Here is a 23533-nt window from a genome sequence, read left to right as displayed (position 1 = left end):
TTAATTCTGTGAACTCACCTCGCACAATCCGGTCTCGAAGGCGAGGCGGCACCACCGGGAGGTCTCCAGATGACGGCCACTGTTGTGGCGGGTGGCCGGCAGCCGGTACTGATACTGGTAAAACCGGCGCTGCAGTGGCGATTGATCCGGCAGCACAAAGCGAGGCCCCGCTGAACGTCGGAACATGAGCGAGTCCCGAGTTTACGCCAGTTCCTGGGCCGGCGAGTTGGGCCACGCCAACCTGCTCCAGCAGGGTAACCTTGTCGGCCAGAGGCTGAATAGCAACAGCCACGGCGGCGGAGATCTGGCTCGCCAGCGTGGGCTGGGGTGGTTGGCCGGCCGGCATTGACTGAGACGGAGGCACTTGGCCAGGTAGAGCCGGAGCACGAGGAGCACGAGGCGGCGCGAGGTTCTGGGCCGGGGCTCCGGCCTGGGTGGTTCCAGGAGCAGAGGAGGATGTTGCTCTAGCGTAGGGGCTAGAAGATGACCTGGCGGACCTGCGCGACATCTCTTGCCTCAGTGTGGGAAAATTTGAGAAAATTTGAGTAAACCACTCCGCGGATACGGCACTCAGAATTCCAGCCCGCCCAGGGACTGGACACCACAACTAGGCAACAAGAGACCGAAACGACGATGTCACCTTGTACCAGGAAGTCTGAACAGAACTGAAGAACTCCGGAGTTTGAAAACACGGAGCAAGAGTCATGCGAGCCAATGCAACTAACAAAGAGAGCCAGGCACGAAGGCTGCTGAAGGGTGTACGTATGCAAAGCGAGCTGCTGAGAGAGTTTGCGCATGCGCACAACGGCGCATCCGTGACCTGGCGCGAACACGCGCGTGATAGACATCAGCATACAGTGAAAACATTACGTCACCGCGTTAACATACTTTAGCTACGCAAAACTTGCATTAAAGTTCAGGAGTCCCAAGCTAGTGTGACGGAAAGGTTGATCAAAACAAAATAATAATAGCAGGGCGAGAGCGGAGGAGGAGGAGTTGAAAGAAGAGTCACTGACACTGGACTATGCACCAGGGAAAGTGTACTCGTACGTAACCTCAAGAGTATGCAACTCTGGCGCCAAGCGCTGCCCGCATCACGTAGCCACAAACTTCGAGCCACTGCATCATTACTGATTTGCTACGGTCTCCTGCTTCCAAGCCCGCTTTTCTAGGAGACTCCGGATGGCTTTGTACATGATGCGTGAAGCACAGGCACTGCTTTTGAACTTACCGTATTGTGCATGAAGTCGTTGCGGCTAAACCGTAGAAAAACTCAAATCCAGGCAGCTTGATCGTCATTTCACCCCGTAATGAAGGTAGCGCACCGCACAGAGCACCCATAGCTCAGAGATCAGAGTTGCACACGCTTGGGTTATGTACATTGTACTCTTGACCAGGACCAAGCTTACTGGGCGAAATAGAAAAACTGTTCAAGTTTTTAAACCAGTTTAGTCATTGTGTTGGTTGCCGTTCAGCTCCATGCCTTCGCTGCAGTGCCAGAGTAATCTGGAGCTGGGTAGAGTTCTTGGTAGGTGCTATACGTTCATTGCCTTTAGCTGTTTCAGAGGCACTGCTTCTGTAGAGTGTTGTATTCGGCATGTGTACTCTCTGAGCGCTGAGCGCCTAGCAAGCCAAGTCTTGTATTGTATTGTTGCATTTGATGATGGAGTGGGTTTCTCGTTGATGTTTCCGTTGCTGTTGTCTTCGTATCCCGGTGAACAGATGAGGAAGAGAAGGCAAATCTCACAGCAGCCAAGAACACCTTGCAGGCTCAGATAGAGACATTGAGGAAAGAGGTATGTAGTAACAGCTGCAGTTGGAGGGCAAATCCCTCGCATCCTGTAAGAAGCTTACTGCAGAAATGCCATGTGCATAATAGATGATGCTGAGCTATGCGTATGAATCCAAACTTTGCGGCACGGGTTGCACAAAGAGCTCTTGGTTGTGTTCCCTTCCTTACTATGTTCAACAGTACACGTAAACAGGCAGATAGACAGATAGACAGACAGACAGCTGGATCTGGTTAAAGCGTATAGTGTTATGGCATGGGAAGGGCAAAACGAGAGATATCAGTCTAGTAGCATCATGTGCAGATGGATGCTTGAATTTGCACTTGTGTGTGCGTGTGTGCATGCGTGCACCTGCGTTTAACTGCTTGACAGCAAGGTGCACTTCAAATTTCTGCTGGTCAATCGTCAGAGAAGATAACTTTGCTTAGTCAGCAGCTGGAAGAGATGGAAAGAGCAAAGCAGGCACTCGAGGATGAGAAAGGTAAACATGTGTCCTCATTGTCATGATTTTCTTTTTTACCTTTATATTTTATTAGAAGACTGATATCAAAAACAGCTTATATTACATGGGTACAATGTACTTCGATTGCTGTTCATCTTTTTCAGTCGCATCCAAAGTATTTTGCTTGAAATGCGTTGACTGATCACTGGCGTACATTGCAATCAGCGCACAACAACAGTAAAGCCTGTCATTCCTGGGCGCCCTTGGTGCAGCGGAAACTTTCCTCACACGACAGGATTATTCCTCTCAATGCCGGCAGGGACGTGCAGCCCACATGCGTATTAGATCAGTTTGATGTCATCATCAAACATGTGCGATCATCCGTGGAATATTATGGAACTAAGGATCACCTGCAAGTGAAACTAGGGTTAAGTAATAACTACAACAATAAGATAGTGCTACAAGCCTACAAATGACATGTACATGTTGCTACAAGTGCACTGCAACTACAGGAAAGGTAGCGCATATGGTGACAATTGTACATAACCAATTGAGTGCAACAGCGTGGTCTTTCTGCTTACACAAACCGACTCATGCATACGTATACAGACAGCCTCACGGACTTTCAACTGCTGGACATAACGGGCACGACACACTATAGAGAAATAAGAATCATCATACACACTAAGACTGTTATAACGAGATAACAAAAGCAGATAATGTGTGCTCTGTGTTTGCATGTATATGTCCACATGTGTGCATGCATCTGTGTTTTAGGTGCAATATGTGACAAGTTACGTCACTCTGAGAGTGTATCAGAATCTCAATCAGTGCAGATTGAATCCCTGGCGGCACGACTTGAAGCTTCTCAGGTACCAGTGTGTTATGGGTGCCTTGAAATCCCCTTTTCAGGAGCTTATGGATATTGCTAATCGCTGCGTGACCTAAAGGTTGTCTGACTAGGTGCATGTATACGTGCATGTATACAACTGGTTAAGCAAAGGGTTAGATATGCTCAACTATATCCCACTGAATTTTTGACAGGGTCGACATAAATGACTGTGCTTACAGTATATCATTACCTGAGGTTATTGCTGTTGTTTGTGTTCTTGGCAGAATATGATCCAGCAACTTACGGACCGTACACACTTACTCCAGAGTAACATAGCAGAGTTGGAAAAAGAGCAAAAGTTACAACTGGAGCAGTCCTCCAGTGAGACACAGCGGCTTACGAATGACTTGGAGAGTGCCCGCAATGAGCTGTGTGAAATCAAATCTGAGCTGGAGAAAGAAGAGAAGAGGTGGGTTGTTGATCCGAGTAAGCTGTTGCAATTTATGTACATGTAGCACCCCGTGACAAAGTAGTGGCGAAGGTGGCTGAATTGCCCAGTTGCATACCGGTATGTGTAGATTTTCATAAGCAACATGTACTGTATGAGTCTGTTGTTTGACAGGCAAGTGTGCAAATATGCAGTTCGGTCATCATGAGGATCAAGAAGGTGCCATCATAGTCATGCTTGAGACAGCTTTGTACTTCTGATGTTTGTTAATTTTGCACTTGTCTGTTCAATTTTAGGGCACTCCTTCTCCTTGGTGATTTAGAGGCTGAGCAAAGAAAAGTCGACGGCTTACTGAGCGAAAAAGGTATGTACCGTATTTGCCGGAGTATAGTGCGCACTTTTTTTTTTTGATGCGCTACTTCAGGCCCTAACTCACAGGTGCGTGTCATTAGCTATGAGGTTTACTTGTTCTCACCATTAGAAGTTCCTTCTATCCGGTGGCGTTGAATGTGTTATGCCTAGATTCTATTGAGAAGATGAATTCCTCTTTGCGAGAAGAGCTTTGCCAAGCTGCGGAGGAAAAGGTAGGGGTCAATCGCTTTATTTTCTTTTTTCCTTTTTCTTTTTGTACCCAGGTTAGAGAGGTTCCGCACTACGTAAAGTTGTGCAACTTTACGTTAGTGGGCGGGAGAAGCCCGTTGTAGTGTTCACGTGTTCCTACGCGCTGTGGCATTCCTTGGCCACTCCAGACATTCATGATGCATGTAGTAGTAGTAGTACATCGTGATGTTATGCATGTAGCATGTGCCGTTTCCCGCGCGCGCGCATGAAACGGACTTCGCGGCTTTTAGTTGCTGTGCATGGTTTGACTCTGGACTCTTGTTGTTTTTGGACTGAAGAAGAAACAATACTACATTGGCGCTGCGAGCTATTTCGTTCCTCCGCGGCGAGCATGGGTGACCGACCACCCGCCATTCCGCCCCCTGGACCTTTTCCTATTTATGTCTCCCTCTACGATGCCGCCACGCGTTGGCCCGCCTGGACACGGAGTTTCAAACTTTATCTTGCTGCGTCCAAAATTGGCGATGACGACCAACAGCGTGGGCTACTCCAGTACCTGGGAGGAGACGACATCCAGCAACTCGTGCCCACTCTCAGCAACACAGGGGCAACATTCGACGACCTCGCCAAAGCATTGCAGGACGAGTTCGATAAACACCAAAACAAAACGCTCCTCAGGTTCAATTTCCGTCAGCTTCGTCAACAGCCGAACGAGACTATGGAGGGTTTCTGTTGTCGTTTGGGCGACCACGTGAAACGCAGCGGCTTCCCGGATACAGCCGCGGAGAAATTGGCTGTCTTGGACCAGCTGATCATCGGCTGCAAGTCCGACGCCCTTCGGCGAAAATTGCTGGAGATCGATGGCCTCGACTCCGACGAAGCTCTGAAAGCAGCCCGCGCGTATGAGGCCAGCATCACCCATGTACTCGCCATCAAGGACGCCTCTCTGGGCTCTTCAGTGGCTTCACAGCAGGACGCCCACGTCGCTTCCCTGGCGTCAGCAGCACCCCAGCCTGCCCATGTGGATGCCCTCTCAGGGTCACAGCGCCACAGCTACGCAGCTGCACGCCAGCCCCAAGCCCAGTGTCCACAGTCTACCTCATCCGGTCTGACCTGCTACCGGTGTGGAAAGCCAGGCCATGCCACATGTGACGCTGCCAAGGGCCAGTTCTGTAGCCGCTGTGGCAAGCCAAACCATTTCGCTGCGGCATGCCGCGCCTCGGACTCCGCCATCCAGGCCCGCACGTTCAGGGAACGCCGTCCCCACCAACACTCTGACCAGCACGCTGTCAACAGCGGCCACCATGCCATTCATTCTTTAGAGATTGGCGCAGAGCTGTTTTCTACCGACTCTCCGCCTCGCCCATCTACGGCACCCTGCCGTGAGGATGCTCGGCGCACCGTGCACGTCAACGGCATACCCCTGACTGTCTTGGTTGATAGTGGTGCCAGTCACAATATCATCAATACTGATGACCTGGCAAAGGTTGCCCCTGGTGCAGCACTTCAGCAAACGGATGTGCAAATCTTTGCTTACGGCTCAACTTCACCTCTTCCTCTTCTGGGTAGCATCACCCTCTGTGTTTCCTCCGCTACCATGAGTTCGATGGCAACATTCCTCGTTGTCGCACACGCGCCACGTACCGCTGCTATCGTTGGCCGCGAGACCGCCATGCATTTTGGCCTCATCCAGCTGGTCCACAGCATCGAAAGTCCGCAACTGCCAGACGACCTTGCTGAGTACCACGACCGCTTCCAGGGCCTCGGCTGCATCAACGACGTAGAAGCCCATATCTACGTAGATGGCAACGCCCGCCCTGTCGCTCACGCACCATCCAAAGTGGCTGTCCACCTCCAGGAGGACGCACTCGCTGAGCTCCATGAGCAGCTCGCATTGGATGTCATCGAGCCTGCCACTGGCCCCACCCCATGGGTTGCCCGAATGGTGGTCGTGCCGAAGCGCAAGGGCAAAGTGCGCCTCACGCAGGATTTCCGTGATGTCAATGCCGTTGCGGCACGGGAACGCCATCCCATCCCCACGCTCGAGGAGATTACTTCCGACATGCCAGGGGCCACCGTGTTCACCGAGTTGGATATGAACAAGGCCTTCCACCAGATCTCACTGGCCGAGTCATCCCGTCTTTTCACCGTGTTCCACACGCCCCTCGGCCTAATGCGGTGCAAGCGACTCGCCATGGGGTTGGCTTCAGCGTCTGAGATCCTCCAGCGGACCATGGACCGTGTCCTCGCGGGTCTCCCAGGTGTTCGCAGCGTGCACGACAATATATTCATCTACGGCGAGACGGCCCAAGTCCACGATGAGCGCCTGCACGCCTGCCTGCAACGCCTACGTGCCCACAATGTTACCCTCAACCTGGCGAAGTGCCAGTTTCGCCAAACCCGCCTGGCCTTCATGTCGACTATCTACAGTCGCCGGGGCACTCAGGCTGCACCACACCACAAAGAGAGCATTGCTGTTTTCGCCACACCCAAGTCAGCTTCCGATATCAAGAGTTTCCTGGGTTTGGCGACATTCATGCGCCATTACATCCCCGACATGGCCACCAAGACGGCACCCCTGCGGAAACTCCTTGGCAAGGGTCAGCAGTGGGATTGGTCACCCGAGGCTCAGGCAGCATTCGATGCCATCAAAGCCGACATAGCAGCTGATCGGGCCCTCGCCTACTTCGACCGTACCAAACACACTCACCTTTACGTCGATGCCTCACCCGTTGGCCTTGGCGCCATCCTCTGCCAGTCTCCTGAAGCAGTCGTCCAGGATCACTCCGAGCTGAAACCAGTCGCATTCGCAAGCCGCAGCCTGACCCCCACTGAGCAGCGTTATTCGCAAACGGAACGCGAAGCCCTCGGTGTGAAGTACGGCTGCTTGCGCTTCTCCCATTTCCTCAGCGGCGACCCCGGCTTCACGGTCCACACCGACCACAAGCCCCTTCTACAGCTGCTTCACCCGTCTTCACGACCTCCACCCCGCATTGAACGGATGGCTCTCAAGGTCCAAGACCTCCACTTCAAGCTGGTGTATGAACCTGGCCCTTCCAACCCAGCAGACGTCTTGAGTCGTCACCCTCAGCCACATCCTCCCCTGCCGAATGTTGGTGAGGAGGAGGACACCGCCTATATCAATGCCATCGCGCAGTCCTCTGTTCCCAACGCCCTCCTCTTGTCCGACATCCAAGGCGCAACTCGAGCAGACTCAACGCTCCAGGCCGTGCTGCTGTCACTGCAGACGGGCATGTGGGACGACAAGGCAGTGGACATCCGCCCTTTCTACACGCAAAGGCATGAACTCTCCGCCGCCGACGGTCTCCTGCTCAAGGACCATCGTCTGGTGATTCCACTGTCTCTCCGAGAGCGGACACTTCAACTGGCCCACTCCGGCCACCAAGGCATGACACGGACCAAGCAACGACTGTACACGAAAGTCTGGTGGCCTGGCATGACGTCCGCTGCGGAATCCCTCTGCCGCCAATGCCTCTCCTGTCAGGCAAACACGCCAACAGGCCCATACAGGCCGGAATCCACACCGACCCCACCATCGACGGCGCCATGGCAACGGGTGTTTGTCGACCTGTATGGCCCCTTGCCAGGCGGAAGCACACTCTTGGTTGCGGTGGACCAACTGAGTCGCTACCCAGTCACTCACGTGTTCAACTCCACTCCCGCTACAGCTGGCGTACTTGCAGTGCTCCGCAGTGCGTTCGCAGCATTCGGCCTGCCAGAAGAAGTGGTCTCTGACAACGGCCCCCAGTTCCGCTCGGCGGAGTTCAACCGTTTCCTGGCCCAGATGGGCATCGCTCACCGTTGCACGCCTCCTCTCTGGCCCCAAGCCAATGGTGCAGTGGAGCGGATGAACCGCACGATCGGCAAGGTCCTCCGTGCTGCCCAACTGGATGGCCGAGATTTGCGTGCTGCACTTGACGAGTGGCTACTCGCATACCGCACCACTCCCCACCCCGCCACAGGCCTGCCGCCAGCTACCATCATGTTCGGCCGCAGCATCCGGGACACTCTCCCCAGCCTGTGCACGGCCCCAGCACCAGATGCGACCGTCACGGCGAACAAGGAGCATGCGTTCCGCGCCCGCCAATGCGAGGCGGCGAACCACCATCGCAGTGCGCAACCGGCTTCGACCATCACCCTCAAGCCGGGTCAACAAGTTCTGCGCAAGAACGAACGGCAGCACAACAAGCTCGACTCAATCTGGGATCCAAACCCATGGACTGTGGACGAGATGACGGGCTCCACCGTGGTCATCACCCATCCAGTCACAGGCCAGCGGGTCTCTAGGCATGTGTCATTTACGAAGCCGGCTCCCGCTATCGTGGTTCATCCTCCGTCGCCCGAGCCTCCACTACCTACCCCGCCGCCACCACCGACAACACCACCCCTGCCCCACCGACAACACCACCCCTGCCCCACCGGCGGCGTCAGCAGCCACCGCGCTCGGCCAAGGCGGTCCACAAATATGTCCAAACAGCACGCGCCACCTGATGTATGTGTGCATCAAGTCCACCCTGAATCTCAGACTGGCTTCAGTTTTTTTCCCTTTTTATCCTTTGTGTGACTGTTTACCTGCTCCGCCTTTTCTATCTGTAGCATAGGGAGAGGGACAGCCTGACATCAAGTCATTTATCCATGCCTCGTGTTTTCAGTTTTCAGTTTTCCACTTTTCACCCTACGTTTTTTCATCTGTGCTTGGGAGAGATGTAGTGTTCACGTGTTCCTACGCGCTGTGGCATTCCTTGGCCACTCCAGACATTCATGATGCATGTAGTAGTAGTAGTACATCGTGATGTTATGCATGTAGCATGTGCCGTTTCCCGCGCGCGCGCATGAAACGGACTTCGCGGCTTTTAGTTGCTGTGCATGGTTTGACTCTGGACTCTTGTTGTTTTGGACTGAAGAAGAAACAATACTACACCCGTGAATTCGCGTGTTTGCGCTCCACTTATGGAAAGTTGTCCACGTAGAGTACGTAGATAGGGCTATGATAACGTAGGTGCTCCGTAAGTGGATTGTGGTACACATTCATGACTCTCTCCCCAGGTCGATCCGGTTGTACACTGTCACGTTCGGAGTTGCCAAGGGCAGCTACGTGATTTTGAAAACTCCGTATGGCGGAACACAGATCTGCATGCAGTTTACGTCAGCCTTTCCGTAGATCGACTACGTTTTTTTACTGATGTAGTTACGTTACGCTGAACCTCTCTATTATGCAAGTTTGTTGTGTTTCCCACCCTCGCAACTGCATTCCAAGTTGAAGTATACGCTAAAATCAAATGTTCACCAGTTGTAGTCTTCGGGGTGCTGAGTTTACAACAGGGAGTAGTACTACTCCCTGATTTACAACCTGCTTGGGCCCGTTCCTGTCACTCGAGTTGAACATTTGAACCAGGGAGTCGTAAAAGCCTCTTACGACTCCCTAGTTTGAACCTTTGAGTTGAACCTTGGTGTGAAAATTGTAGCCTGCAGGCACGGTGACCAGGCGACTGGTGTACGTATGAGCACGTGATCGCTTACTCAACCGTGTTCGATTGGGAATAAGAGCCGAACGCTGCATTGCAGCCTTTTCGGACCAAAACCAGTCGGCTCAGCGGCCAAAAGACTGCAACATTTGGACCAATCACGGTCATCCGTGCTTTTATAAGAACGAAACGGCGTTTTTAGTGACTTTTTCCATACAAATCCCAATCTAGTAGGGCGCAGTCACCCAGTTTCGATGGAAGTGCGCGAGTTCGATTGGGAATAAAGGAGGAAGGGAGCGTCTCAGCTTCCTCGGACCAAGACCATTGGACTCAGCACCCCGAAGACTAGGCCCAGATTTCTTCCGTCCGTATGAAAACTTAGGAGAAAGGTAGATGGTAGCTATAGTCCTAATGTTTTGGCGGCGTTTACATGAATATGTTGAAATGTACAGCCAGCAAATTCCTTCTACCAAAATGTTTGTAATGATCCAGCATTATGGACCACCAGTATTAGCAGACCCGTTTCCGACCTGTCTCCGAAGACATCAGACATAAACAATTCTTTCCAGCACTAGATACAGCACAGTTTGAACTTGAAGTGCCCCCCCCCCCCCCCCCCACGCACACACCTGAAAATAAACGGTCCAATGGGTACTTCATGTTATGATCTGTCATAATGCCAGGAGTGATTCTTTGTGATGCTGTGTTTGCGCATCAGAGTCCCCTCCCCCTCCCCTCCCCATGCACAAACCAATAGGTCCAGTACAAGTGTGGGATTGTTATAGTGTACTGCTGGATTGTATGCTATTGCAGTCTTCATGTTATTCATGGTTGTAGCCTTTATAGGTGTCAACTACTACATCGGTGGATATCTTGCAAAGTTGTAATATTGACTTGTGTACTTGTGTTGAGCATATTGTGTGTGTACCAGTATGTGTGAGGTCTTCATTGACTGTTTGTTGTTTCACTGGACCTCCTCTGTTGCCTATAGGATACACTCGAGTCACAGTTGGAAAGCATGCAATCACAAAAATCAGCTCTGGAAGAGACACTTGCTGCTGCTCATAGCAACTATTTGAGCTTGAAAGACAGCCTGGAGGGAGTTGAGGTGAGCACCATGTTACAAATAATCAAGCCAAAATGGACTAAAATGGACTACTAGTATCTTCAGTATCATTTGTGTGGATTAGCTCTTCTCTCATGAGCATTGTGCACTCTCTCGAGCCGGAGGACTTCTCTCCTATTTGTGTTACCCTAAACTCAATCTGCGGACAGCATGCTGTTTCGTTCTTTTTGAACTCATCAGCGCAGCACAGAGGAAATGAGGCCGAACCTGATAGCAATGGAAATAAAAATTTCCAATCAGGCCCGAACGTACCTTGCCAGAGTGCTCAAACTGACAAGTCAGTGAGCTCTGCGTAACGCAAACAGCAAAGGCACTACCCCACGCAAGAGTGCTCAACTGCTACAAGAGCAGGAGCGAAATACTCAATCTGCGGACAGCATGCTGTTTCGTTCTTTTTGAACTCATCAGCGCAGCACAGAGGAAATGAGGCCGAACGTGATAGCAATGGAAATAAAAATTTCCAATCGGGCCCGAACGTACCTTGCCAGAGTGCTCAAACTGACAAGTCAGTGAGCTCTGCGTAACGCAAACAGCAAAGGCACTACCCCACGCAAGAGTGCTCAACTGCTACAAGAGCAGGAGCGAAATACTCAATCTGCGGACAGCATGCTGTTTCGTTCTTTTTGAACTCATCAGCGCAGCACAGAGGAAATGAGGCCGAACCTGATAGCAATGGAAATAAAAATTTCCAATCAGGCCCGAACGTACCTTGCCAGAGTGCTCAAACTGACAAGTCAGTGAGCTCTGCGTAACGCAAACAGCAAAGGCACTACCCCACGCAAGAGTGCTCAACTGCTACAAGAGCAGGAGCGAAATACTCAATCTGCGGACAGCATGCTGTTTCGTTCTTTTTGAACTCATCAGCGCAGCACAGAGGAAATGAGGCCGAACGTGATAGCAATGGAAATAAAAATTTCCAATCAGGCCCGAACGTACCTTGCCAGAGTGCTCAAACTGACAAGTCAGTGAGCTCTGCGTAACGCAAACAGCAAAGGCACTACCCCACGCAAGAGTGCTCAACTGCTACAAGAGCAGGAGCGAAATACTCAATCTGCGGACAGCATGCTGTTTCGTTCTTTTTGAACTCATCAGCGCAGCACAGAGGAAATGAGGCCGAACCTGATAGCAATGGAAATAAAAATTTCCAATCAGGCCCGAACGTACCTTGCCAGAGTGCTCAAACTGACAAGTCAGTGAGCTCTGTGTTACCCTAAATATAGAAATGTTGACGAACAACGTTCTAATCATCATGCATTGTTCCATTGTTTCTTGTGGTTTCTTCTGCATTTTTTCTTCTCTAAGACACACCTTGAAGCTGCTCATAAGGATCTTGCCACTTTGAAGGCGGACTGTGCTGCTCTGAGTGACAAGAACATTGGCCTTCAAGATGAATTGGCTATACAAAAGGTGAACTGGATGGTTGCATGTTGAAACTTTTTCCTCCACCTCCATGGCTGGTACTAGCTTTGTGTGGTTGCCCTATTCACTACATCATTGGGTGGACGGGGGCTGAATAATCCGTAGAAAAATTTGACAGCCAGTAACCCCGGACAGCCCCTTTAAAATGTTGTAGAAGAGCTCAATTCGAATAGTGATTCTGTGCAGAAACGGTTAGTTTTGATTAATTTTATCTGTGGGGCATTGTGTTGTCTGTGGTTATAGGGTGCACTTGCAAACATGCACAGTGATCTAGAGAAGGCTCGAACATCTCAACGAGACCTTGGCGATCAGCTGCACAGCACTGAAGGGGAACTGGAAACATTGAAGTGAGTTTGTTAACTCTACGCTGCTCTGTGGTTCTCATTCAAGTGCATTCACTGTACGTACATGTACATGTAGCGATGAGAACTTGGTTTCAACGTTTGTGTTCTAATTTATTGTTGATGAATTCTGCAGAACAAGCCATGCTCAACTTTCCATTGAAGTTGATTCCTTAAAGGTAAGATATTACGGCTGCAACACTCATTTCATCTGACAATCGACCCTTGCTGTAGTATGTTATCATCAACCAATGACACCCGCTATGCTTTGATATACCAGTACCGGCAAGAGTAGATAAACAAGAGTGTGCAACTCCGGATCTCTCCTGCACAATCTGCAGATACCCCCGCCCACGGCGGAATTTTTTGTTGACGTCACCTTTTTTCAGAAGAACGCGCATTTCGCCGCAGAGCAGTGTGAGAGCACGTGCTGGGCACCGACCTTGTAGTGTAAAGCCGGCCAAGAGCACGAGGGAAAACTTTCCGAAAGACTCGCAGCTCGTGCGTCGTCGAAAAGATTACGTCAACAAAAAATTCCGCCGTGGGCCTACCCATCCGCGAGTTGCACACTCTTGTTTATCTACTCTTGGTACCGGTAATAGCAGTATAGTGCATGAACGTTATCCATTTATAGTTGGAGTTATTTGGAGGCAGTGAAAAGGTAATTGACCTTTTGCAATTCACTGCTTCCATCACATCGTGCTGTTCTCTCTACCTGTTCTCCACAAAATGTGGGTCCCTCGAGTGCAGCGCCATGGGCCATCCATGTGCAAGGGGTCTATGGTCTAAAGATAAAATTGTCACCACCCGGACTCTGCAAGACTGTCATAATTTCTTTTTTTCTCAATGGCAACCATGACATGGCATAGTCCACCTACAGTTGTCATACGCATGTGTTTTTTGAGATGTTTAGCTTTGATTTGCTAAGACTTAGGCTCACTCACACGTTTCGTCTCGCGTTCTTTCACAGGAGTGCAAAGAAACTTTGGAGAAGGAACACCAGAGCATTTCCTCTGCATTGGATAGTGCAAAGTCTGAGATAAAAGTGAGTGTCCTCCATTGTGTCTGTGGTGTGCATATGATACAAAGCTAGTGTGACAACTCCACTAGCAAACTCACAACCAGCACACCAGGCAGTATTCCTGGCCCAGCATCTCTGCTTTGGCAGAGGCAAGACTGGCGGCGTCGACGGCGGCTGCGTCGGTTGCGGCCGTCAGGCGTTCCCTTTCCGCCTTGGCGGCGTCCCGGGCAGCGGCAACTGCAGGAGTTACTAGAGAGGTTCGGCTACGCGTTTTTGGGCCAAACTCTACGTGTAGATCTATCAACTGGGTTTGAGGATGAAAAGGACGCGGTCTGGAGCTCACGACTTGACGTGAATCTGGCGATCTACACGGATCGCGCTCCGCGAAGATTTTTCAAGAACCTTCGATGTCGCCATTTTGGTTGTCCCGGAGATCCGGCTTGGCTTGCCACAACGCGAAGCCGAATCAAACTCTGCGCCCGCGTAGCTTTGCAACGTGTGGCCAACACTTTCGTCGCGTACGCGTTACTTGTAGCCGAACCTCTCTACTATGGGTGTTGACCTCAGTGGTGCAACACCGGATTGTCGTGGTCTTTTGGGCGGAGGCCCTTCTTCGATTGCCAAAGCGAACTTCTTCAGCGAGTTCAGGACAGATGTCAACCCGCGTGACAGAGCCCGGAGTTTCTGAGCTTGTGCTGGTCGGTTCAGCGCTTCGAGTGCGGATGTGCCGGCCTGCAAGGCCACCAACAAGTTCTGCTGGTGACTTGCGTGCCTTGGCAGTGATCTTGTCAAGGTGGTACTTCGATTGTCCGTCATTCTGTTCAAGAAGAGGACACACATTAAAAAACTCGGATGTTGAGCGAATAATAAATGTAGAAAGGAAAAGGACATATGGAAACGAGTTAAGAGTAACTCTCCATCACTGTAACCAGTACTATATACAGTCAGAAAGTGCAACAACTAGGCACAAAACTGACAGAGTACTGAGACATTCGACGTCCTGACACCTGTCAGTTTTGTGCCTAGTTGTTGCACTTTCTGACTGTATTATAGTATCTGATTACAGTGATGGAGAGTTACTCTTAACTCGTTTCCATAGTTATGTCCTTTTCCTTTCTACATTAAAAAACGTTTAGCATTATCGCTTGATCCTGGTCACAGCACCACATGTCATGGCCAGTGATCTATCTAGTGGCACCAGGCAGTCAACCAATATAGTTGACTTCAAGTAGATAAGTAGCTCACCTGTTCTACGGCTCACACAAGTGTAGTCGAGGGTTCAAGGGAGCGATTGGAGATGTTTATTGTTAGAAAGGCTGGCTATTTATGTGATTGCTAGGAAAGTTTTACATGATATAATTAGTTATTGGTACAATTGGATACAGTGTTACGGGGAGCTCACTCACCTAAGAGGAATATTATTACCACAGTAAGTTACGGGATTTCGCTGCCACTTCGTATATCGTGCCGCCTTGGTGTATTTACTGCCATTTTTTCCACGTGTGTCTTCACTGCCATGTGAGTCAAGCAAATAGATATAGATCATGTAATACGAATAATTCATGATCTCAGTTGTGAGATTTGCGACACCTTGCTATCGGGACAGTCTCAACCAGATATGCTACAGCAAGAGCTACTGCTGTAAGTGGGTGTGGTTTGCAAACTGGACACGGAGGGATTGCTTTACTGATTGTCCCCGCACAACATACATTAGTACATGTAGATACAGTTGGAATACCTTTCACCTGAGACTGATAAAGTGTGCTCATGGAACTGCATGCAGCAAAAACCTCAGTGTTTGTTAGGGCCAGGTTCCACTGCGGCTCCGCTGCTCCGCTGCATGTCATCCGCGGCATGAAACGTCATCATTACCATTTACCATAATGACCGCGGCTCGGACTGGTGCAGCGAGGCCGCGGCTCACCACGAACTTTCGCTACGCTGCTTGATCAAAAACTGCAAGCCGCGGTCGTGGCTCGGCCACTTTTCCAGTACTTTCCATTGTTTTATACGCGAGAATTTTAAAATTCAAATTGTAATTCGTTGCACAGGCCAGAACACGAGGATTTTTCGATTTCGCGCTTGCACACGCGCAGGCAGGCAAATAAAACACAATCAAAAAAACCTCGAGCATGACCGCGGTACCGCAAATGGCGAGTGTCGGTGGAACTGCGCTGCTCCGCTGCATGCAGCCAAGTGCCGCGGAGCAGAGGAGTCGCAGAGCCACAGTGGAACCCGGCCCTTAGTATTAATTTGTCTTGTTCCTTGTATCCTGTGCTGGATTCACAGAATCATGTTGAGACTGAAACAGAACAGAAGAAGATGATATCTGATATGGAAGAGGAATCCGCTCAGTTACGGTATGTAGTTGCGGTATCGGTCTCTACTGTCTAACACTATTGCAAAGAATATGCTGTCAGAAACTGATGTCACAAAGTAACGTTATAATCGAACAGTGTCTACTGAATACCACTGTGCTGGCTGAGTCTAGGTTTTATCCCTTTACTGGCCATACTTGCATTGAGTTGGTCGAATTCGACCAATTCAACTTGCATGCAAACCCATGCCTGTTCTGATGCGAAGCATCAACCAATGAGGAAATCATGTGGCCCACACACTGCTCATGCATGATGCTGAAGAGATCCATCTCATTGACTTTGCTGAGATCTGCGCGGTCGAAAAATGACGGAAATATGCGGGTGCCACCAGTGCCGTAACCTTCTGTCAAAAGCTAGTGAGCTGTGATTTGGCTTGAACTGAGAGGTCCTTTCGCTATCAGATCGCGTCTCTGGTGAGGATGAAGCCATCTTTTGCGCTGAGACAGACACCAGCTACATGAATACTTCATTCTAGCCACCACTGGATGCAAATTTGAATTTAGGGAGTGGAACTCTCGTCATTTAAGTTCTCCTACAAATAATTGAGGCTCTCACTGCGGAAGACGATATCATTACTTGTACAATGTACTTTGGTGAATTTGTTGATGGTAGTAGTGGGGAAGACATGGAGAGTAACAGTCCCTCAGAAAAAGGATGTTTAGGACACCGACACCCTGTACGCCTGGGTGATGGCAGTGCCATGTAGCATACCCAACGGCGGATCCAGGGGGGGGGGGGGGGGGGGGTCAGATGAACCCCCCTGATTTTTTCCGACCATAGTTCAGGTGTGACCACTAACACATGCTATGGCCCAGTCAGCCCAGGCCGGAGCGGTCCGCTAGCTATGCAGCTTGGTAGTAGTACTACTACTAGTAGTACATTGTTGTCTTGTACGTAGATCTACTACTACTGTAGTAGATGTGCAAAGTAAAGTAGATCCGCACTGAATATACAGCTACATAGACCTACCGGTACGCGTTCGCTTTGGAGAAAGAGGTGCACTTGTTGAGCTGCTACGGAAACTTCGAAAGTAAGTTTCAAATACACTACTATTACTAGTTTCTGAATGGCGCGGTGCCGTCGCGGCTCGTGCTTTTTGAGCTGTCTTAGAGTTCGTCCAGGTGTCTAAAAGAGGCAGGCTCAAGACCAGCTGCCCTTGAATTTTGGTGACACTCCAAAGAAAAGTGTAGCCACTAGTGTCGAAGGTGAAACAAAGAGCGAAACTTTGGAAATCACGTTCAAGTTCAACCTCCCATCATCCAATAATAAAAATTTCCCCAACTGCGGACGTCACTGACTAAGACACGGAAGATGCAGGAAGCCTACCTTATGGAACCTACTCTACATACCAGTATATTGGAATCAACATTGGGTGGCTCGGAGTACAATATGATGGACAATTATTATAGACGAGCTGCTGGAGAAAAGTACCAATCAGCTATTCTGCGGCAAAGACATTGAATGAAAATTTTTCCTTGTGGCGCGTGTCTTCAATAATGTCACGCAAACGTGCACTTTTATACATGTACATGTAAATTGTATGTCATCATTTCGTCAGTGTGACTACTAAGTGTAGTATTATTCTCAATATGGACAAGGAGACATGGACGAGTAAACTAATGAGGAGCAAGAAATGCACAACCAGTAGGTAAGTGAAAAACAAGAGAAGTCCCGAGCCAGTGAAGCACATCAAAGTTCTGGCCTACGGGACCGGGAAACGGCCTGTGTGACGTACATACAGCATGCAACGCATACAGTCATAAGTGTACAGTAGTGTACGCGTAATAGAGTCCAGATATTACGACATCTCCCCTTTCAGGGCGCGCAGCAAGAGAGCGATAAGTTAGCAAAACAGGAAAAATGCTGAAGACGAAAGAGTAACGCTAAATGATTAACGGAATCTGATGGGAGTATGAACGGCACGTCCGGAACGGGTAACTCTACCGGAACGCTCAGGGACGGGAGTACCTGGAGATGGACGTTGGGCGGGTGACGCTGGCTCACCGGTGTCCACAGCGTTAACAGGACCTGCAGGCGGATCGACGATGAGGTCACTGCAGTTGCGGCGGAGAACCGAACCGGACGGCGTCTCCACGATAAGCGACCTGGTGGAATGCTCGGCAGTGACAATACCAGGCTCTTTCCTATCCGGAACAAAGACAGCGGTACCCGGGACCAGTGGCGGAGCATCGAGAGCGCGATGGCGGGAATTGAAATCCGACGCTTGCCGGGACTTCAGAGAGGCATCTTTGGCGGCAAACGCTGTGCGATCTACGAGATATGGCCGTCGAACGTCTGCCGACATGGGTAAACGCGTCTGGATGTGGCGGCCCATGAGGAGCTCCGCAGGACTGAAGCCATGTGCTAGTGGACTGGCACGATAGCTCTGCAGAGCAACATACGGATCACCTCCCCTCACCAGCAAATGCTTTAGGGTCTGCACTCCGCGTTCCACTAAGCCGTTGCCTTGCGGATGAAGAGGGCTGCTCATGCGCTGGGTGGTTCCTTGCTCTTGAAGCCATGCTGAAACCTCTGCACTTGTGAATGGGGGACCATTGTCCGAAACAAACACATCTGGATTGCTGTGACGCGCAAACATGGACTTCAGTTGCGTGATGAGAGAAGCTGCAGAAGTACGGGACATCTGAGCAAGCTCGATCCATCGGGAGTAGTAGTCGACGACAACTAGGTACTGAGAGCCTTGGAACTGCATGAAATCGGCAGCGACTTCCTGCCTCGGGAAGACGTGAGGACAGCAGGGGCTCCATTGGCGTTGGCTTGTCACGAGCGCAGGCTTGGCAATTGGACACGATATCAGCCAACTGGGCGCTTAGACCTGGCCACCAAACTGACTGGCGAGCCCTTTCGCGGGTCTTCGTGATGCCGAGGTGACCAGCATGGAGCTGCTGGAGGACTTCTGGACGGAGCTGGTCCGGGATGACGATTCTGGAACCGTACAGGAGCAGGCCATCTGTGATACAGAATGACTGCCGGGATGCGTAGTAGGGCTTAACGGACACTGGAGCAGACTGTAAACTTGGCCAACCGGACAGAGTGTACTGCACAAGATGTTGACACACTGGGTCTTGAGCCTGCTGGTGTTGAATCTCACTCAGTCTTGCATCAGACGCAGGGAGATGAGAAACCACACTGTCGAGAAAAGCTTCTGCGTCGTCGAGGAGGCGGACGTCATCAGCGGACAGAGGACGCGACGCAGGTGACCTAGATAAGGCATCAGCAACGATTAGATCTTTGCCAGGGATGTGTACGATGTCGAAATCAAATCGCATCAGGTTGAGCCGGAACCGAAGTACACGTGGAGGGATAGAGTCGAGAGCACTAGTGCTGAAATGGGGCACCAGAGGCTTGTGATCGGTTTCCAGCGTGAATCTCTTACCAATGAGGTAATCAGAGAATCGGTTGCAAGCCCAGGTGAGGCCAAGAGCTTCTTTTTCTATTTGAGCATAGCGACGCTCTGCCGGCAGTAGCGCACGAGACTGGAACGATACGGGTTTCCAATCGCCGGACGGCTGTTGCTGCTTGATAACGGCACCGAGACCATAGCTCGAGGCGTCTGCAGAGACAATAGTTGGGTACTCGGGGGAGTACAGAGCAAGAACAGGCATACACGACAGAAGAGCCTTGATCTCTTCAAATGCCGATTGCTGAGGGGGTCCCCAGGACCAAGCATTGCCTTTCTTGAGAAGGTCGCGGATCGGCTGTGAGACGGAAGCAAGTGAGGGAGAGAACTTGCCAAGCTGGTTGACGAGGCCGAGAAAGCTTCTCACATCCGAGACATCCTGGCATGGCGTGAAGTCTTGAATGCCCTGCACCTTCTGGGGATCAGAGTGGATGCCGTCTTGGTCGATGATATGACCCAAGAACTTGGCAGAAGTGACTTTGAAGAGACACTTGTCCGGGTTGAGTGTGACGCCGTTGTCGCTGAGCCGTTGTAGCACCTGGTGCAGCCGGTTATCATGTTCCTCTTCAGTGCTACCGAAAGAGCCTCGTCCATCTGACATGCGGTACCAACCACACCGTTCAAGATCCGAGCCATTCGTTTCTGAAAACGTTCGGGAGCCGAACAAATAACGAATGGTAGACGTGTGAACATGAAACGCCCGAACGGGGTGATAAACGTGGTCAACTTCTGGGATTCCTTGGCCAAGGGCACTTGGTAAAACCCAGAGTTGGCGTCAAGCTTTGTGAAATACTTGGCAAGAAATGCACAACCAGTAGGTAAGTGAAAAACAAGAGAAGTCCCGAGCCAGTGAAGCACATCAAAGTTCTGGCCTACGGGACCGGGAAACGGCCTGTGTGACGTACATACAGCATGCAACGCATACAGTCATAAGTGTACAGTAGTGTACGCATAATAGAGTCCAGATATTACGACACTAAGTAGGGTGGGAAAAAATTGAACCCCCCTTGGAAAAATCCTGGATCCGCCCCTGATACTCACGCATTTACGAAGGCATCCGGCAGCGCCTGTGAGAGCAATGCTGCCTTAGGTCCTGGGCGGAGCATGGCCAATGGGTCCGTGAGGTCTATGGCCTTTGTTTTCACCTCAATGTCTATTATTCTGAGAGTTGTAGCTGGTCGAGTCCCTGACGATCTGCATGTATCAAATTTCCATGTTTGGACATAGAGGGGTGCATATGAGTGTCAATTCAGTAGTGTACACATAATTATGGTATGTCAATAATATTTTCCATGGTCAAGATATGTTGCCAGGCTTCAGAAAACCCAAACTTGTACATACACCATGTGATACTGGTGCTCTTCGGTCAATTTGCTAACGTTGTGCCTAATGCAGGGAAAAGATTGAACAAACCCAGGAGAATGCATCTTCCGCCAGTGGAAAAGCTGGAGAAGCTCTTGAAAAGAAGCAGCAGCAGGTTTGTAAATGTTTGACAAAGTGTGTTTGTAAAGAGAGAAGGACCTATAAGTTACTAGTTATGACTAACAGCCCACCAAGGTAACGAGATAATATACAGTCAGATAGGGCGACAACAAGGCACAAAACTGACAAGGATATTGATACACCCGAGTTTTTATAAAGTGTGTTTGGCAAGCTATTGGCAATTTGCCCACCCTACAAATTCGAGTAGCGACTAATATACTTGAATGCAAACTGTGAATGACAAATACATTAAGATGACCAATAGTCTAAATATGTTGAGCAATCTCTACTGATATGACGAGTACACCCCAGTTAAAACTTAAAAGTTGTAGAGCGTGGTTGGCCTGTCATGAAGGTCCCTGTTTTGAGTGCTGTTCCTGAAATTCAGTTCTTTTTCAGGTTTCTTTCCATTCACAACTCTTTTCTCCTCAGTGGGGGTAGGTAACGAATGAGTGTATTTATAGGGTAAGAGAGGCGCAATTGCGCACTTTCAAGTTTCTACATAGAAAGTTGCATACCCAAAGACGTTGACGGTGATAACAGTTCTAAAGGTGATAACGAAACGCACAGTGCTGCTGGGACATACATGCAGATGGTGCTAGAATTTAGACAAGCGTGTGAAGCAGACAATCTATTGTAAGTTCGCACTAACGTAGCCACACATACATTATCCATATAAAAATCGCTCTGTGAGCGGTTCTGAAAAACCTTTACTGGTACTGCCCCGTCGTAAAAGTAAGAAATTAGAACTGGCCCATTGTCCCCCCAAATGCGAACTGATCCACCTAAATCGCGAATGACGGGACCCGAACGCACCAGTAGCACGAGGTCGGGAGGGCACAGGATCACGGCAATTATCATAGGGTAACACCAGTAGTAGCAGTAGAATTTATTATTTTGATAGGGAAGCCTACCGCTAGTACAGTACATGGCCTATGGTCCGGACCAACGTCCCCATCTGCATCCACAGGTAGGAACCTCGTGCTACTGGTGCGTTCGGGTCCCGTCATTCGCGATTTAGGTGGATCAGTTCGCATTTGGGGGGACAATGGGCCAGTTCTAATTTCTTACTTTTACGACGGGGCAGTACCAGTAAAGGTTTTTCTGAACCGCTCACAGAGCGATTTTTATATGGATAATTTCAGCTCTTTTTCCGTTCCCTCCCCACCCCAACCCCGAAGGTAAACATGATGACCACGCGCGCGATGTACTGTATGTAGCCATGCGACTGCAATAACACACTGATACATACCAGCCCTCCCCGCCTCGCTACCCCGCACACAGATACACAAACATGTGTATGCACACGGCACACACACGTGGCCACGCACACATACGCACATGCACACGACACAAACAGGAAATTCTTCATGTATAATGCCATGCAAAGCAGTGGCCAGCGTACTTGAGGAAGTCAGTTGTGAAACAAAAATAATTCAACTACAGCGTGTAGACAAGCTGACGGCCAAAGCACAACATAGCAAACATGACATTTGCCCAAGGATTGCAGTTTGCAGACCATGCCATGGAAGCAGCGAATACAGAATGTAATATCATACAAAGTGACAAGCAAGGACGTGGCCATCATACACCAGAAACTTGCAGAAAGTCACATATCCAACAGATAGAGAAGTGAACAGCAATCTGATACAGCCCACACAGGACAAAGCGGACCTGATACTCGTCCCAGGATCGCAAGTGGCAAACCCTTTTCAAAGCATAACATGCAGGTGTACGTTAGACGCATGAACATCTGACCGTGTCGCCAGCATACAATGTCATCACATGTTTACCCCACAAGTTACACACATGCACAGTAGAAGCACAATGAAAGCAATGGAAAAGTACGATGTGGTTGCTGAAGCATCTTCACACTTCAAATTCAGACTTCAATGTGGTCGTCACGGGATGATATACCTGCAAGATACAAGTGATGAAGAAAGAAAGCAGAAGGTCGTGAGGTAGGCTATGAGACACCACAAACGGTTCACCTACATGTCTGTTCAGGGCTAGTGCACTCACACGGAGAATTGTCATAATCGAGCATTTCCCAAACTGAGAAGTGCAATGAAATCCACTTGCATGCACAGGAGCAATTTTGCAATATTATGATGCGCAATTCGACACGATCTGCGATGCTGCGTGCAATGTGCCCTGCTGTCATGATAGTGACAGTCACCGCGGTATGTTTTGTCAACGTCGCCCGTGCACTCTTCTGTCAAGTCCAAAGTGCTCACATACTTGGCAATGTTTTTGCAGTGATTAACTTTTATCCTAGTTATGTCACGGGTAACTTTAATGAAGTACCCGCAGGCCGTGTCGATCTGCACATCGTCCACTCTCTCATGTACTTGGCCTGCTTTGTCTGTGTATCCATTTCATGTGCGATCCACAAAATCGACTAGACAGTGGGTGCAATACGCTCTCTACCTGAAGACGTTCTTCTGGCGACATCTCGCCATGTACTTGACCTGGCTTTGTCTGTGTATCCATTTCATGTTCGATCAACAAAATCTCAATGCACTACAGAGACTAGACGGTGCAATACGCTCTCTATCTGAAGACGTGAACCATTAAATTTTTTGGAAAAGTTATACGTACACCTGAAACGTAATGAAGTACAGGAATAGAGAGAGTGACTACAATACGCTCTCGACCTGATATAGTGATAACGTGAGTACAAGACACTCTCCACCTGATAACGTGTTAGAAGGTAACATGTCTACAGTCCCACCGTACCCTTCCGACACGACTGTAGACCATTACATTTTTTTGAGAAGTTATAC

General features: G+C 49.9%; 1 protein-coding gene across 1 annotated transcript in view; it reads left to right on the top strand.

Moving 5' to 3' along the window:
* LOC135809010 (synaptonemal complex protein 1-like) overlaps positions 1-23533 on the top strand; it is an 86507-nt gene that overhangs the window by 39675 nt on the left and 23299 nt on the right. Inside the window, exons 8-20 of the mRNA XM_065322266.1 lie at positions 1723-1796; positions 2163-2271; positions 3010-3104; positions 3349-3533; positions 3809-3876; positions 4035-4096; positions 10551-10667; positions 11988-12092; positions 12348-12451; positions 12582-12624; positions 13416-13490; positions 15756-15826; positions 20661-20742. Coding sequence (XP_065178338.1) covers positions 1723-1796; positions 2163-2271; positions 3010-3104; positions 3349-3533; positions 3809-3876; positions 4035-4096; positions 10551-10667; positions 11988-12092; positions 12348-12451; positions 12582-12624; positions 13416-13490; positions 15756-15826; positions 20661-20742 — 1190 coding nt within the window. The remainder of the gene's footprint in view (positions 1-1722; positions 1797-2162; positions 2272-3009; positions 3105-3348; positions 3534-3808; positions 3877-4034; positions 4097-10550; positions 10668-11987; positions 12093-12347; positions 12452-12581; positions 12625-13415; positions 13491-15755; positions 15827-20660; positions 20743-23533) is intronic.

Source organism: Sycon ciliatum, chromosome 2, assembly GCF_964019385.1.
Source record: "Sycon ciliatum chromosome 2, ocSycCili1.1, whole genome shotgun sequence".
Classification (NCBI taxonomy): domain Eukaryota; kingdom Metazoa; phylum Porifera; class Calcarea; order Leucosolenida; family Sycettidae; genus Sycon; species Sycon ciliatum.
The sequence above is the reverse complement of the archived record's forward strand: the minus strand, read 5'-3'. Positions and strand labels throughout refer to the sequence as shown.